Raw genomic sequence first — 18038 nt, forward strand, 5'->3', positions numbered from 1 at the left:
AGAGATCCTGAAGTTATTTTGATCATCATGACCTTTCTTGAGTAACAAAATACAAAAAGCTTCTGAAAATTACTTTCTAAGCTTAAAACCCTGATAAAATTGCAGAATTGATCCAAAATTTCAGATAATCAAAAACTGAAGATAAATGTTTTGGTTCAGAATGACAGGACGTTTTTTGGTTTTGTTTTTCATAATAACACCATATGCTTGATTATAAGTGCAAGTACAAATTCATTCAGGAAGCACTGGGAATTTGACAACCATTACAAACATACCCTTTACCATGGAGTAGCAGCACTGGTAGAAAGAAATAGAATTTCTATGGATGCAATTTGTTTTATTTCTAGGTATTATTTTACCTTCTTGATAATACAGAGAACAGCTCTTGGCTTTTGCCTCATAATCCCGGCACACAGGCCTGAGTATCACACAGTGCAGTACTTTGGACGCTTTCCTGTCAAGTGCCCACATTGCATACGTAGCTGCCAGCACTGATATTTGATCTGCTAATCACATACCAATCTGGCACATGGGTTCCTGGAACAAGAGAGGCATTGGTACTTCCCTGCAGCAGAACAGCATGCCATGGAAGTTGACCGGGTCTGGCTGGAGAGCATTTCCCACTTTGCATCCTCAGCCTGAGAGATATTTCATGTCATGTGGCCCAAGATTGCATTGCTTTATGTACCAAAGAAGATACTGGTAAGGTCTGTCAAAAGGCAAAGATTCCCCCCCCCCCCCCCCCCCCCAAGTCAAGCTATCAGAACGCTCACTGCAGTGGTTTACTACCACAAACTTTGCTTGCCAAGCCTCAAAAGTGATCAGGAAGCACCTGCTTTCAAGAGCAAACTATTCTATTATTATATTTTGTTTATTGTGCCATTTACAAGCTCTCCCTGGAAGCTACGAATTAGCCATGATAAATGAACACCAAAACATTCAAGTGCTATGCAAACTGCTACAATGCTCTGAGCATTAAAACAGATGAAATAAAATCACTGTCCTCTGCACAGCAATATGTTAAAGTTTAATAGCTGGAAAAAGAGCAACTATCAAACTAAGAAACACTATTACAAAGATTCTTTTTCATTAACTTCACTTTAGAAAAATATTTTCATTAGAGTTATTATGTACATTTTAATTAAACATGAGCAATCAATTTTATGTACTTCTGACCATCAAAAAGGTTAGGAGACAATACCTTCAAGCTATAAATATAAAAAATTGTTTCTCTCCCTTCATTCTCGCTCATCTTAGAAAGTCAGCCCAACATAGAACAGAATGTGTAAAGGTGGCAGAAAGTGTTTCATAACCTTTAATTGTACCCCTGAAAGTATTTTTTTTCGGTGACAGTTCCTATAAAATAACATATCAACCACATCAGGCTGGGGAAAAAAAACCTAGTGTAACTCCCCCAATTACTTCTAACCTCTTAGCTTTACTTGTAATTATTTCACTCATCTCCCAAAACCAGGCTTATTAAGATCTATCCATCATGGTGTGGGTCATACCGTATTTCTGTTGGGCTTTCTGGCCTTTGTCTTTCTTCCTTTCAGTTGGAAGACACTGCCTACAGAGAACTTATAAAAGGGAATTGTGTTTTTAAAAGCAGAATAAGGGTAAAAGGTGAATAAGTGACTACAGTTCCAGATTATTTATTTATTTAGGTGGCTAATAATTCCCTGAATTTGGTCTCCTGCTTCCCTGGAAGAGACACTCCTTGTACTATTTGCTTGTCACTTGTGAGACTGTCAGCTGGACAATTTACCTATACTTTACACCTTACTTAATGATGCATATAGTGGCTGTTTTTCTTTTCCCCCCTCTGACTGTTTTCTGCATTGGAAGAAATCTTTTCCTTGTTTCATGATTTCTGTGAGTGATCATACCTATTTATATAAAGTTCTTACTTCAGTAATTTGTTATATTTCAGGTGAGATTGATACCACATCAGGTTATGATTATTTATGTTTAAAAAACAAACCCACAAAAAGGACATCAGAAATTAGTAATGTTAAAATTATTCATCACAAAAGACACAAACAGGAGGCCTGCAGCTGCCCTGACAGTTCAAGCAGAAAGATGAATACATGAACTACTACTCCTAGCTGAAGCATGCCTTCTTCTGAAATTAAAGCAGGTTATCACCTGCATATACGTTTCTGTATTTATAAACATACCTGAAATACAAAGTGTTGAAAGGTCCAGATAGAGAATTGCTTTTCTGAAGATACTGTTGGGGTGAAAAGGAAGCACATCTCTAATACATAATTATTTTGTTTAGTTAGGACAAAAGTGGGGTGAAAAGAGCAATTCCAATAGCTCCAACCGGAGGCAGGCAACAAAGTCTCCGTGTATTTCTCCAAGAGTTACTGCTTCCACGATCTGCTTTGGTTATTAGCACTGAGATGCAATTGGAACCAAAACCCCAGGTCCCCATCTGGATCCTGCTCATAGCAGTATGAAAACAGCTCAACAGCTGCCTTTTTTATTTGTATAAGAATTATGACTAATGAGATTAAATGTCTGCAGTAATTTCCACCTGTCCATCCTGACTCTTGCTGATCACTGCCTCTGCTGCAGGGATCAATCAGCTGCCTGGGGAAGCAGCACTGAATTGCTGCAATTCACAGCCCCATGCGTGGAGTTAAGCTGGGACTGTTCACTGCCAGGATGCAATCTGTAGCTGCTCAGCAGCTGTTCGGTCAGATCCGATCCACCCCAATAGTAGGACTGGAAACTTCTGGGAAAGGGGCAGGACAGAAGGCAAACATGAGAACCACAGCAGACTTTCAAACATACTACATGCAAGTTTATGAAGGAATAAGATCATGTGCTATCCAGTCATCCACATGTAAAAAAACCTAAAATCAGTTAAAACAAAAACAAACAAAAATGGTTCCTCATTCTATTTATATAATTAGTCATTTATAAAGGTAGTCCTTTATTAAAAAAAACCAAAAACAACAAACAAACAAGTTACCATAGTCAATCCTTACTGTGCATTTCACCAAGCCAGCTACCTCTTACTTTGAATTGCTTCCTTCCCGCGTATCAACCAGCTAGACGTTACAATATGATGAAATGACGACTTTAATTCATTGGTTTTAGTGGCTAAACATTCACCAAGAAGATAATGAAGATGCATTGGCCTATGACACCCAAGACTGCCAGGTGGCTTTCCACTATGCACTAGGTAGGACCACAGGTAATTTGTTCTCTGAGAAAAGAGAGTGCTTTTAATCCTCTTGTGACTATACTCATTCACAGTAACATTTCCCTGGCCATATTCTCCACCGAAGTGAAGCTTCCCACAGTGCTACTGCCATTTAGTTCATTCCAAAGCACTACCTGCTGCTCACTCAGCAATCCCATCAGTCAATCACTGCTTCTTCGCAGCTGCTCCCTCCTTCTCTCTTTCTTGGCTAAAGATGACTTGTACAGTTTACCACATAAGACTACCCCTTCCCTCTGAAAATCATTCACTGCTCCAGTTCATACTGTAAATAAAACTTAAAAAAATGAATTTTGTATTTAAGGTCACTTATAAGCTATTTTTTTCTTAAGGCTTTTAATACATCTTAAAGACAATAGCCTGCTTTTTCAAAATTCACATGTTACTTATGGCTACTGGCTACAGATATGAAAATGAGTTATCAAATAATTAGCTGTAATTGCTAATGAATTTGAAGACAAAAGTTACAGATTCAAAGAGGGAAAAATGACAAGCTCTTATAGTGATGTCAAAGCTATTGGAAATAGTTGGGTGCAAACCTGCACCCTACGAGAAGAAAATCTGGAAGTAGGCTTTAACCAGCACAACCTTTGGCACACCTGTAAGCATGGAAAGGATGAATCCTCCATCTTTTGTCTCATACAGCACTACAGTGAGTTCACATAGCTGATGTGAAATAGCCAAGCCTACCCCCCTTTTCCTTAGAGAAGGACTCAATGTAGTTGTAGAGAACTGCTAGTGTAAAACAACAAGACGTCTCAAACAGCCTGGTGCTAAAACCACAATGCAGAGCAATGGTCACTAGGACCCAGGACCGGACAGTACCCTGGAGTGAGGGTGAGGGAGGGAGTCCTGTGGAGACAGGGGGGCCTTGCCTTGGCCCCATTCCCTGTGGTCTGTGAAGCATCTTATTCCCCACCACACCTACTGCCTGGGGGACAGTCCTGGTATAGCTCCTCTTGGTTTGACTGGTCACTGATGTAATTTTCCAATTAGCAAAATTACTAACCACTTGTGCCTTGGGAAAGCAATTTGTGAGGGAGCTAAAAGATAACAAACTGTGGAAAACTAATGGCTCTAACCTTGAAGAGCAGCTAACAAGCCAATAAAAGTGAACATCTTGGTACCAAAGACTGGACAGTGGCCAGAGAAGATAAAACTACAGAAAGTAGGTGAAAGGTAAATATGGCAAGGGGAGATCACGACCACCGACTCAATTCAGGACCGAAAAGACTTGCCCCTCCACACCTGAAAGGCACACACATGCTAATTTACATTGCAAGTGAGGGTAATTTAAATACAGTAAACCAATAGTGTATGAACTGTTAATCACTAACCAATAAGTGTAAATTTAGGCAGGTTGATACTAATCACGTAGCCTGATAAGTGTGCTGTAGTTTGCGTGCCTGTGTGTGTGTGTGTGCTCGTGTGTGAGCCGGTACTCATGTTTATCTTCGTGCTCATGTTCATGTGTGTGTGATTTGTGGAATTATTATCACTGAGCACCCTGCGCAGAATCAACATCTCTATAAGAACCTTCACTTCTCCTTCTCTCCTCACCGAATACCCTTGTTGGCAGGACCAACACTGGATCCAGGACTAGTGATTCTCTTTTCCTTCTCTCTCTCTCTCTCTCTCTCCCCCCCCCTTTCCCTTTTCCTAAGATGATTAAATTGTTAAAGTTGTTAAATTGAAGTCAAGTATTGCATGGCCTACCTTGACTTTCCGTAAAACCGCATAGCTGGGGTGAATATAACTGTGAGAGGGTTGGCAGGTATTGAATATTTGTACTCAATATTTGTCTCTACAGAAGCTTTCTATTAAAGCTGGTGTTTGTGTACAGACCTTTAGCGTTGGCCCACCTTAATCCACACCAAGAGGATTTGCGAATCTTTGTCACTCCTCCCCGCTTCTCCCCAGGTGGGACATAACAGTAGTACGATGTAAGAGCCATTGTCTGCCTAGTTCCAGGCAAGAATTTGTTTGCAACAAACGCACAGAACGTGTTGTGCTCTAACCGCTCTCAGATGCACGCTCTGCAAGGCAGTATCACCAGAGCCACTCTCCTGATGAACTCTAAAAATCTCTTATAAGTCTACTTTAAAAAAAAAGTTTAGGTAAATATTTCTGTAACAATATAAAAAGCTAATAAAGAGATACAGGATGTCCAATGCATCCTGCTTTCTGTTTCCAATGCAAAAGCAGCTCTTGAGCATGACTAAGTAGTAACTTGGCCATATTGTATCGTATCACAGCTCTGTTTAAAACAGGGCTGTTAAAGCCACAATGTATTTTAAAATCACAAACACTAATCTACAGTAAGATTTTGAAGAGCCCCCAAAATATAGTGTCTAATTGCACTATTCTCTCACCTTTTTCATTCCATGCTGACCAAGTACATCACTGAAACAGTGACAACTTATAGCTATATATTTTCTTCTGAAAATCAGCGCTCCTGTTAACTTTCCTTATTCTTGGCAAATATGTAGCTCAACCTCTTCTATTAATATTTATGAACTATACTTTTCTATATTGAAATTTTAGTTATTGAAATGCCTAACACATGGTTCTATAACTGCATGTTTCAGAAGGTGCATGCTTCTTGCCACTGTTCTTGAAGTGGAAAAGTCCAAACTCCTAGCCTCAAGATCTTTCAGCTCAATAAAGAAACAATACAGATTAGTAAATGCAATGACTGTCTTATCTCACAAACTTAATCTATATATTCAAAAGAAAGACATAGATTAAAATATTGTGTATTTTCACTGGGATCATAAAAAAAAATCAACTTATTGCTGATATACTATGATTATTATTGATTTATTGAAGTTATTTTACCTACCAAAGAAGGTGTTTGATCTTCCACAAAAGAAATTTGTTTTTCCTACAAAAATATTTTCCTGTAAAACAATACAATATTCCAATTATGTTTCTTGTCATTGTTAATTCCAAAATGTGAGAAAAGGCACAATTTATGCACAACCATACTCTTCTCATTACAGGAGATATCTGACATTTAGGAAAAAAAAAAAGTCAAGCTATTTGTCTTCGGACAATTTTGTCATTGTAAAAATCAAATAAATGACAAAATTACCAGCTTAGAGTTCTCTTTCATACATTAAGAATAAGATGTCTGGTCACGTATCATAACAAGCTGTTGAGGGAAATTGAAGGCAAAAAGAAAAGGGCACCAAAAAAAGCTATAGTAATGAGTTTCGGGTCCATGCTATCCAGCTGCATCTTTCTGTATTTCTATAGGTTCAAACTGAAGGAAAACCAAAATAACCATGGCAACTTTCAACCCTTAAAAGTCCTAAGAGCTGGAACATGGACTCCTAGCAGTCATAAGCAATGCCTAGAGAAAAAGTGAATTCAATGCTGGCACACTGGAAGCTGTTTTCTCTTCAAAAGGGGACAATAACAACTTTGTATAATAATACCTCAAAACTGCCTACAACCCCCCCCAAAGGTAATACATCTAAATACTGACATTTAATTGCTTTACTGTAAACAAAATCTCTTGCATTTTAATTTTACCATAAAGAAAAATAAAGTAACAATAGATTAAATGTCTTTATTAAAGAAAATTCAAGTTAGATTTTATCGCAGTTATTTTTCTTCTGTTTCTTCTTTTGACACAAGGAATGTCTAACCCAGACTCAATGCATGGATGTATTTACATTTTTATTACTGATCTATTAAAAAAAAAAAATGAATCTTTTTCTGACAACAAATTTTCTTCTTTTTTTTTTTCTTATTTGTTGGATCTATGAATAATTTTCTCTGTTAAAACTTGTGTTAACTTCTTTTAACTATCTGTCAAATACCGTGAATTCCAAAGAAGATGATTTCCTGATATTTCATGATTTGTTCTTAGAGTATATAACTTCATAGTTCCTGAAACACAGACAAAAGGTTTTTTTATTTCTATTTTGTGCTTGGTACTAAGGAAAAAGTTTTCGTACTTAGTGCATGAAAGTTTTTGGAATACCTTTACTAGAAAAAATAGGAAAAGCTAAGGTACTATTTGGAAAGGTCTTTTAAGGTCTTGGGCCAGACTCTTCATTCATTTCCCTAAATAAGATACAGATACAATTTCAATGAGCTCAGCAGGATACATTTACAGTCACTCTAAGAAAGAGACAAACTCTAATTGCAAAACTGTTAAAAGCTATCGCAGGGATTTGCAAAATTCTGTAACACCATGGCAAAAGTTGTACCTGACCGATTCTGTTCTCGCTGAAGTAAAAAGTTTGATTATAACAGGAATAATTTTCATATTGGCCTCACTGAAAGTAGAGCTAGGTCAGAAGTTTTTAAAATTGGGCTTCATTTTCTTTCATTTTGATGAAAACATTGACTTTGCATGATGCCAGTTTGCCATTACAAAATTCTGTGAAAACCTGGCTGGTAATGGCAGTTATTTTAACTTGTATTGTCAATACTTTTGCTAATATCTCAAAGATGGACAAACTCAGCTAGAGAACCAGTTACGTCCTTCATTCCACTTGAGAGGGAACATTTTGGAAGTTTTTTAGGACAGTTACCTTGGCTATCCTCATTACTGCTTATTTGCTTTCTTCCTTACACAGAATAAGTGCATTCCTATCAGAATTCACTGATCTTCATAAAGAAACAGTGCTGCTTTAAGGATTAAATACTGCACAATTCTGAATGCTTTTTATATAATCTGATGAAAAACATTAATGGAAGGTAATTGAACTGGCCACGAACTCTCAAAAATATGTTCTGCTGAAATGTGTCTCTTGAAGACCCAGGGACAACTGACTCAACCTAGGTTTCTCTCAGGGGATCAAAGAGTTCTAGACCTAGTCTTAAGCAGCCACCAAAAATAGAATAGATGATGGGGGGGGGGGGGGGGGCGAACCCAACCAACCAACTAAACAGACAAATAAAACCCCAACAACAAACAAAGCACCCTTCCTTGAAAAGGGGCAAATCATTGCAACATCATAAGACAGTGGATCACATTTCTTAAAACAAGTCCTGCATCTAAGATCAACAGGGCAGACAAGGTGTCTCTCCATAACACAAGTGGCTTTGGCTGTCCTTTAAATGATTGACAGCCGAGCATTAAGCTTTAGGGATGCCCAGTTTGATGTTGAATATGCTAGTATTTTAAGAATATGCTAGTATTTTAAGAATAACACCTGTTCCAAAGCCTTTGACTACTATTATCAGTCCCGGAAAACAGAAGGAGCCAGAAGCACTTGGCAAAGAGAAACTCCAAAAGACAACTTTTCTTACTGTTGAGGAAGTCTTTCTTATCTGCAGTTTGAGAATGCTTTCTTGTTTCTTTATCCCTCCCCCTTTTCTTTTTTCTCCCTTTCATATTTATTTATTTTTAGATTGAGTGGACAGGAAAAAAAACATTACTTTGGGAGCAGGTTATTCCTCAATTGCTTTTACCTTCTAGTCACTTTAACACAAGCTAAGGTAAGCTAGCTTGTGAAAATGCAGAACTACTGTAGCAATTGCCTCTGTTCACCTTTTCCAGGCTACAGCTGATAAAAATACATGCAACTTACTTCTCTTTCAAAAATACATTACATCAGAATAGTACCAACAGCAGTTAATGCTCTGTAAACCCATACGTTTGCTGATTTATTGTAATATATTAATGCATATATATTTGCTTACACTTCTACATGTGCTTAAGGCAGTGTTTCTGTTGTGTTTCTGTTATTCTGTTGCTCTGAACAATACTCTGAGCACATTTTATTTGCATCCAGAAAGACCAGCAATGTGTATAAAATTGCTACCTGCATAAACAAAATAAAAATAGGATAAAATAGAAGCTGAATGTATAAATGCAGTGATAACAATAAGATAAATCTATTTTCAGAGCAAACCTATTTACTTACTGAAATTTTATCAGAGAAGAAAACAGTATCATACATTTGGAGGAGAAAAGGAAAGTAGATTTACAGAACATCCCTAGTGGGAGTCCTGATAATCATCTAAGATTTAGAAACCCTCTAAAGATTTTCTTCTGTAATCCATTGACAAAGTATACGTTCATTCAAATATATGTCACTTCAAATATAGAGATTTGTTTTGATCACTGCACTGAGTACCAGGTTTCTTAGGCTCACATATAAAATTCTACCCAGTAACAATAGCGAGGATAATATTCTTGTATTACTTTGGAAAAAAAAAAAAGCCTTATTTAATGACTCTTTTCCACTCGTAAATTTCAAATGCTTATCGAACAGTGTGGGCTACTAGTCTAATTTTACATTAACCTGGAACCTCAGACTTAAAAGTGGTGTGCTTTACAAGTTACAAAGCTTTCTGAATTGATGCGCTGCAGGATTGTGATTCTAACTTCTTTCTGTCTAGCAAAAAACTAAGAGAACGCCACCTGACAATTCAAATACATCAATATTTTCTCTAGCAATAACATGCTGAATAAACATACAGTAATAATGAATTTTCATGATTTTATAGACTAATTCAGGGACTAGATATTAAAAATGGCACCCGCACACTTTTTTTTCCTTGAACCAGATCCTTAGGACCAGAACTCAAGAATTTGTTAAGAAACATGGTCTTAAGATGCCTCCAAACCCCTCCAATTCTACGTCTTTTAGGTCTAACTTCAGCTCAAGTTAGAATCACAAGTTCCTATAGCTGCTGAAAGCAAAGATCATCCAAATAAAACCACCTTAAGTTATGAGGTTCTACACTCCCAACACTTGTGCTGAAAGAAGAGGAAAAGATTTTTCAAGTAGCTACTTAATCTAGCCTCTTGGTTACTTCCAGTGAAGAGCAACAGCACAACATAGATTCCAACATTTAACCCCTGGTTTATATTCAAAATCATATTTGCCTTTTTTTTTTTTTTAGTAACAGAGCTACAGCAAGCTGCAACACAGGCCATGTCTTACATTGACAAGTACAGGAAGGAAAGCGTTTGCTTTCTTTGTGCTCTGAGCTGAGAACAAGCAAGAATTTTTCTTATGCTGACAGTATACTTTTGCAGCAACAAATACATGATTCATTCAAAACAACACATTATTTACTTATCCAAGGATATAAGAAAAAGGGCAAAATGAGTATGCATAATAAAAAGACCAACTATATATGTGTCTGGAAATTTTCCTCTGGCTGACTAACTTGATCCCTAGCAGGAAGAGCTAGACCACCTTCACTTCACCTCCACTCCTTCAGAGGGAGAGTTTGACAAGCCACCAGCTTTTCCACTGTCACTGCTTGGAAGCCTCTTTAACGTTGATCAGTGCTTATCATAGTTTGAGTCTTTCACCCTTCTTTGGTCACAGGCTTTTGTCTTTGGGAGGTGGACCATTCTGATCCTGGAGTCTGATCAATACTGTCCTCCCCCTGGAAAGCTCAGCCGTTGTTTCCATACGCATGACACTGTTGCAATTCCTTGAGCCTGTTTGTGGGAGAACCTCTGAGTAGCATCAGTAGCCAAGAAGTGCTTTGCTGCCTTTGAAGTTTTTGTGATAACCATGTTATGATTAAGCAGCACATTGAATCCTATTCTCTCTAGACTAGTCAATCTGAATGAGACACAGAATTTGATGAGAACACTGCAGAAAGTGTTAGTGCGCTGGCTCAACCTGGCAGACCTCACCAGTTTGTTTAAGAGCATGAAAAGAAAATGATGGGGGTGGCTGTGGGAGGAATGCAAGCTATCTGCCTCTGTAATCTGGGATGATCACTGTATACAAAGGCTTTCAGTTCTGTACCAACTGCTGATTATTCAAAAGAGAGAACCTGGTTCTACCCACGATGCCAGTGGAAGCACGCTAACACCAAATTTGATATGCTTAAATCTGTACATTCTCATCAGGTACCTTTTGATCACCCCTCAGGATAACTGAAGCAACTGGAAAACTGAATCCATGTGATTGGTAAGGACCAAAAAAGTTATGAAAATTGCAGCTTAGGTACAAGGTTCTGTTTGTTAATACTTGAGCAAGTTTCTAATTAGAAAACAAATCTGAATGTAGAAGTTGTTCTACAAATAGGGAATTATCAAATTATCACCATTGACAGTGAGCAAGAAGGAATTAACTCAGCTTGATCTTCAGATTAGACTGATCATACAAGATTGTTAATAAGGATGTGGAAGTACACACTTAATTTGGAAACTGATCATATTTGATAGACACAAGAGATAATTATAGAACTTCAGCTGTCATTTTATAGTATAACCATAAAAAGTATGATAATTTTGTGTAAAATACAAATTAATGAGGCCATTTGCTGGATCTCTTTTAGCTTTGCTCTCTGAGAAACTGTCACAAATTTGCAAAAACAGCCACCTCTGGTGTGGATTTATCTATTTGAATAAGTAAATAGTAGATATAGAATATGTATTTATATATATTTATATATGTGAAAGCAATAGAACATAATTTTCTACCATGCAACCATTTCTGAATGCTTTTCCTAATCTAAATAGGGATGAGAAGCAAAAATCTACAAATTTTCCATTCAAAAGCTTGAAGTAACTCACTACAGACATTTACTTTCATAATATTTGAGAGGTGTAATTACAGGCTTATATTTGAAATATTTTCATGCTTGAAAATAATATTTTGTCTCAAAAATCTGAAAAAAACAAACCACAACTTTCTAATTTGAAAATGTGTATGTTTGTTTTCTGAATGAGCAATAACCACATAAACACATTGCTAACAAAGAGGGCAAAAAGTATTTGGATGACCTGGCACTTCATTATTGGTGGGCAGAGGAAAGCCCTTTGAGAAAGCACTGACTTAAACTACAATGTCAGGAACACAAAAGACAGTTCAGAGTTGTAAGAAGGTGAAGATATAATTGCACACAGGCAAATCTAAGAGCTCTGTCATGGAAATCCAGATAGGTAAACCCTTAATGCTGTTCTTCCATATATGCAACATGGGTAATGGGAACTTTGTAGGAGATCTCTGTGATCTCCTGCACAGCTAAGAGTCACCCTAACATTAACCTAATTCTCTTTGTTTAGCATATATTCACCGGTTTGATATATAGAGAATATGTATGTGTAACATACACATAACAATACAGAATATCTACCATGAGACTTCTAAGCAGCTGAAGTATCTGTCAAGCAGTTATTATCTGTGCTTTTGTGAGATATGCAGTTTTTTCTTAATGTGATTTATAATTACTAATTAGACATAAATAGCTGCAATAGTAAAATTAAAAGACTTATGGGAATGAATTTTTGAAGAGTTCCGTGCAAAGCATATTTTCTAATATTATCTGGAATCCTTTCTTGCACTGCTGCCCAGAATTAGAATTATCCCTCTTCTGGATTAAAGATGCATTGGTGGATTAGTCTATCACTGATGACAACACAATATATCCTTCCCAGAGGCTTAAAATAAAAGGAGGTCTGTTAACTACAGACTACGTTAAAACAACAACCAAAAAAAAGAGTCCTTTGACAGAAGACCATATTTTAACATTTAAATATCATCACGTATGAGGTCAAAGCAGTTTACGAAACACAGCCTCAGGTTCAGTGCCATGTATCAGTTCTATTCCTTTCACAGACTGTATCACCTATAAAACTAGTAAGACATGGGACTGATTCCTGCAAGGATTAGGTATCAGTATTACTTCCAGATTTAACCACCTGAACAACCTCCACCAGACAATTTAAATGAAAACAAAATTTGCTTTACTGTTTCTACCTGACACTCAGATATGTATACACATTTTGCAAAATTGCACTTCTTTATTTGAAAAAAAAAAAAGTCAGTTAAAAAAATCAATATTTTTATATTTAAATCTATCATTTTAAAGGAAAAAAAGATGATGTATCAAAGCAACAAAGGAGATGAGCTACTTCTGAAGATTTTAAATTGAGCTATGATGTGGATTGGTATACATAACTGTTTCAGAAGAACATTAAGTTGATTCATCATTTTACTCTAACACTCTAAAAGAGATGTTATGTTAGCCTTTAATTTAAAGAGGCACACTACCAGTTTTCCACAGAATAGTACCATCCTCTAAAGTTTTATTAGATGTAAGACTATGTAGTTCACAAAAAGTCTTCCCTTGTGAAGTTCTGGGAATATTTCATATGCTGATAATCATACAATGACGACTTCTAGATTAGACCTGTTTAATATTTAAGCCGAATTCTGAAGCGCTAACCAAAAAGAAAAATTTCACTGCCTGTGATAAAATATAATGTGCTGTATTTTCTTGGGGTACTTAAATACCTGATTACATTCTTTTTCAATTATATTCCAGGAAAATGTAGATGAGTTGTTAGCATCAGAGATTTCAAAATAAGACACTGGGGTCTGTTTCTTCTTGTTTAAGAAAAGACTGGCCCAATTGACTTCATGAAGGTTAGTTAGTAGATTATTGCTTTTAAAAAAAGTAGGTACATTTGGCTATAGAATTCAGCTAAGCAATAAACTTTCTACCACACTTGTCTGTTGGTAAACATGGGGATTAGACATTTTTCTAGCATTTTATTAAATAAAAGGTATGCATCTCATCACTAATGTTGCTTGCTAAATTGGATCTTTGAAGAACAATATAGAGTTCATGAAATGTTTGTGTGTACAGCTCGTAGGCTGTGTGCTCCATCCTTTGAAAGGAAGCCATTGCAAAGGGGGAGGGTCCTGAGCACAAAGCGAGGAAGAACTGCTTTTCTGACAAATGACAGTATCAGCAACAAAACTCCTATTAGAGCTGCATGCTTCAATATGCTGTAAATAATACCCATATGCTTTATAGAAATAAAAGAGTGGAGGATGGGGGAAAAGGACCGAGTTCTGTAGTCGAAGGAATTTAAAGGTACATCTAAGTAGTTTTAAGAGGAATTGCTTTATAATGAAGTATCAATTACATACAGCACCGAATCATAATTAGCTATGTATCCTCAGACTAGCAGAGCAGCTATAATGCAGTTCTGTGCTTCTCTGCAATTGATCTCAGTGACTATATCATTTTCTTGACATTTTACAACTTATTGACACAGTAATCACAGTTCAGTTGTCTTAATCGCACACTAACCAAGCCATTGAGAAAATGCCAATAGATACATAATCAAGAAGATATCAAACCCATTAGACTGCAACGTTTTCAGTCACAAAACACCTGACAGCGACTCAAATATGAGTTTGTTTTTGCTCCACTTTGGATGTCTGGATTTCTTTTAAAGGGAATTAAGAGGAAGGAAGTTCATTTCAGCCCTAATCTGCTCTCTCTTCCGCCCCCCTTTTTTTTAATTCCGCCCCCTCCCCCTATAAATGAGCCCCATTAAAGAAGAACCAAAACTCAAGATCCGGGCAACTCCTAACCCACGGCCGCGGGGGACCGAGCCAACTTCCCGCACGGGAGCCAGCTCCGCGCGTTAAGGCAGCGCCTCGCCGGGAGCTGCCGAGCGGGGCCGAGGCGGGCGCCGCGGGAGGAGCGGAGCGGGCAGCGGAGCCGGGAGCGGAGCCCCACGCCGCCCCGCCGGGACCCGCGTGGGGCCGGGCCCCGTCCATGGTGCTGCAGCCGGACGGCGCTGCCAGCGCTGCCGCTGAAGGGCCCCGCCTTCCTCCCTCCCTCCACTAACACCCGGCAACAGCTGCTGCCGCTGCTGAGCCCGACTCACGGGAATTCAGCTTTTAGGGGGATTTAATAGCGGGGCTGGGGGCAGTAAAGAAAAAAAAAAAAATCCCCAAACCTCCTGCCAAAGCCCTGCCCAGGCTCTGAAGCCTGCCTCGCGGTCTCTCGGCTGCCAGCGGCGGGGGGCGGGAGGGGAAGCCCCAGCCCCACGCACAACTTTCCTGCGGAGACCCTGGCTCCAGCGGCAGCCCGGCTCGCCCTGGCCCCGGCCCTGCCGGGGGTCGGGGGGAGAGGGCACCCAGCGCCCTCCTCACCTGCAAAGCTGTGGAGGAGCCAGGCAAGAGAGCGGGAAAGGCTGGGAGCTCCCTCGCGTCCCCCTCCTCATTCCCGGCTTCTGGTACCAAGGAAACCCCCGGAGGGGGAAGGGGAAGGAAGAGGAGGCTCCCACCGTATGCACGGTGCCCCCCGTGCATCCCCTTCTCTGGGCGCCCGGAGCCGACGCCCGCTGCCCCAGCCCGGACTCACGTGTGCCGTCAAACCGGGTGGCGATGGTGTCGAGGAAGGTGTTCTGGGGTGCCAGTAATCCCTTCATAACCGGCATTTTTCCAGCGCGGTGCGAGGTTCCCCATCAAAGTTTGCCTGCGAGGGTGGTTCGAGAAGAAAGTGCAGAGGGCGCCCGGGGGAAGGGAGAGAGGAGGCGGAGGGAGGGAAGGATGGGGAGGGGGAGGAGGAGGAGGAGGAGGATGGGGATGCCGCCGCGCCGCCTCCGGCGCCGGGAGCCCCCCGCTCGTCAGCCCCGGCAGCGCAGAGCGCTCCCGCCCCCGCCGCTGGCTGCCGGGCGGGGCGGCCGCGGAGCGCCGCGCACAGGTGCGGAGCCACCGCCCAGAGGTGCGGAGCCCCGCGGCCACCAGCGCCCGCGCCCCCTCCCCTCGCCTCCCGCGAAGGAAAGGGGGAGGGGGGCGCCGGCGGAGAGCGGCCGTGAGGGAGGGCAGGCTGCGGAGCGGGCAGGAGCGGGGGCAGAGCAACCTTTATCTACCTGCGGCTGGAGCGGGGCGGGAGCAGCACGGAACCGGCGGCCGCCGCGGGGCTGCCGGGCCCTCCTCCGCCCCCCGTCCCGGCCTGACCCGGCCAGCTCTCAGCTCTGGCACGTAAGAAGTTTCCTAGTCTTGAAGCATATTAGCTCACACGCACCCTGTTTTGCGAGTAGCAACACTGCAGGCTAAAGCATGGGATCTCACTTTGCTGAAAGGAGAAACAGTGTGTTGACAGGTAGAGCAAGTGCCCCTGTATACAGATGTTAACTGGAGAGTGGGACTAGAACATGGAGAATGCTCCATCAGCTGCATGGTCTCATGCATTATTTGCATCTGGAGGCTTTTTACTTAAGGGACAGGCATTTTCAACTTCATTGTTGATATTTCCTACATCTTTTTTTTAGGAACTCCTCCCTGAAAAATTCCTGGAAGAAATAATTTTTTTTTTTTTTTTTTTGCCAACCAAAGAGAGAATTGAGACTTAGATCCTAGCCCAGGAGGTCCTACATGTAAATTAAAAAAAAAGATAAAATGAAGATGCAGTCACACCAGCTGCTCCTACATTGGGATGAGTAACTTGCTCAGGCTGGTACCATGGCTCTTTAAATGCTGCCAGATAATACCCCATGGTACAGTCATTTCACTTACTTTAGCAGCACTGGCAAAACTTCTCCATGTTACTTCAGGACTAAAAGACACTGCAAAAAAGAAGTGCAAGCACACTCCCTGATCTACAAAGCCACTGTGCATTATGGAGGGGAAGCCTGTTGGTTTCTTGCTATTTTACAGTATTGCTATTTTTATTTCTTGCTACTTGCATTTATTTGCGCTTCTCCCTTTCCCCAGATGGGTAAAAGACTGATTCCCACATTTTAGGATAAGCAGCACAGAGGGAGGGTCCAGGAAGAACAAAAAGGGTCTTTACAACAGATAATTAGGAGGAAAAAACCCAGAAACAAAACCTCAGAAAATGCTGATGCATAGGTCATATAGCACAATATAAAGTCTACCCACAGTAACCCCACCTTGGCTCTGAAGGACACAGCAGTATTTTACCGAAATCATGAATCTGTCCATTTCTCCTTGTACTGGAAGCCTGGACAAAATAGCTGATGTAGAGCTGCCAGCTCAGTTTTCAGAAGTGGCAGGTGAAAAGGGGGACTGCCTTACAGTCACTATTACTTTGGAAGTCTCCAAGATATCACAGCACTATCAGTTTCTTAGCTAGCTGATAAACTTTGAATTCAGAGCAGGCTTTTACCTTCATTGGGAATCACTAGTCTTGTCCTTAAAATGTACAATTTTTAATACTGAATACCAGCAATTGTTAATTATCTTTTTCAAAATTATTCTCATGTCTTCAAGTTCAATACAAGCAGAGCCCCAAAATTAATTTCTTTTGATAGCTTTCCAGTTAGTCTCACTGGCAGGTATCACACTTGTAGTTAAGCTTGATGCTACAGCATGTCCCTACTGGTGAAGTAAAGAAAATCCTGCTCCAATACTTGCAAAATCCAGAAAAGCACAATCAGATTTTCACTTCTATCAAAGTGTTCAGCAACAGAGGTTAAGGTACATCTGAACCTTTGAAATCTGCCAAGGGAATCGCATATGTTGTAGCCTGTGCACTGTGGCTGCATTTCAGCTTGTATTCTTTTCTGTGACCTGCCCCAAATGCCATCTAGGTAGGGATACAGTGAAGGAGAAAGGAATATATTCTCAATTGTACTACAGGCAGTCAAGTGACAGTAACCTGTGTGTACATTTAAAGATACAAATGTATTTCTCAATTTTGACTCACCAAAAATCATCACAAAAGGGGAAAAAAAAGATACAATTTTCCAGGGGAGTCAAATTCCCATCTAATAACTCTGCCAGCCCATAAGTGGCTAATACTATACTTCCTCACACACAAGTTTAGAGCTTTATTAAGAGTCCATGGAAATTTCTTAACAACCATGAGACAGAAAATGTTTAAATAAAGCCTTAGGACTTTACTGGGGGGGAGGGACGGGACAAACACACAAATGATTGTACAAATACACATACCAAAAAAGGACAGATAGCTGCCAGAGGACTTATGTAGCATGTTTCGTGTTCATAATGGCAAGCACAAATTACAGTTATTGAAATGTATGTACCACTGGCCAGGAGAAGGTGATGGCAACTGCAGTGAGAGCTCTACCGACAAT

At 40.0% G+C, this 18038-nt stretch overlaps 1 protein-coding gene across 1 annotated transcript in view; it reads right to left on the reverse strand.

Annotated features, from left to right (window-relative positions):
- The window catches only part of KCNH8 (potassium voltage-gated channel subfamily H member 8), a gene marked incomplete at both ends in the record, with an annotated part of 195412 nt that extends 179999 nt beyond the window's left edge, over window positions 1-15413 (reverse strand). Inside the window, one exon of the mRNA XM_082315341.1 lies at window positions 15338-15413. Within this exon, the coding sequence (XP_082171467.1) occupies window positions 15338-15413 (76 nt within the window). The remainder of the gene's footprint in view (window positions 1-15337) is intronic.
- Window positions 15414-18038: the final 2625 nt, after the last annotated feature.

The sequence above is a fragment of the Platalea leucorodia genome, assembly GCF_965183815.1.
Source record: "Platalea leucorodia genome assembly, chromosome: 1".
In the NCBI taxonomy this organism is placed as follows: Eukaryota; Metazoa; Chordata; class Aves; order Pelecaniformes; family Threskiornithidae; genus Platalea; species Platalea leucorodia.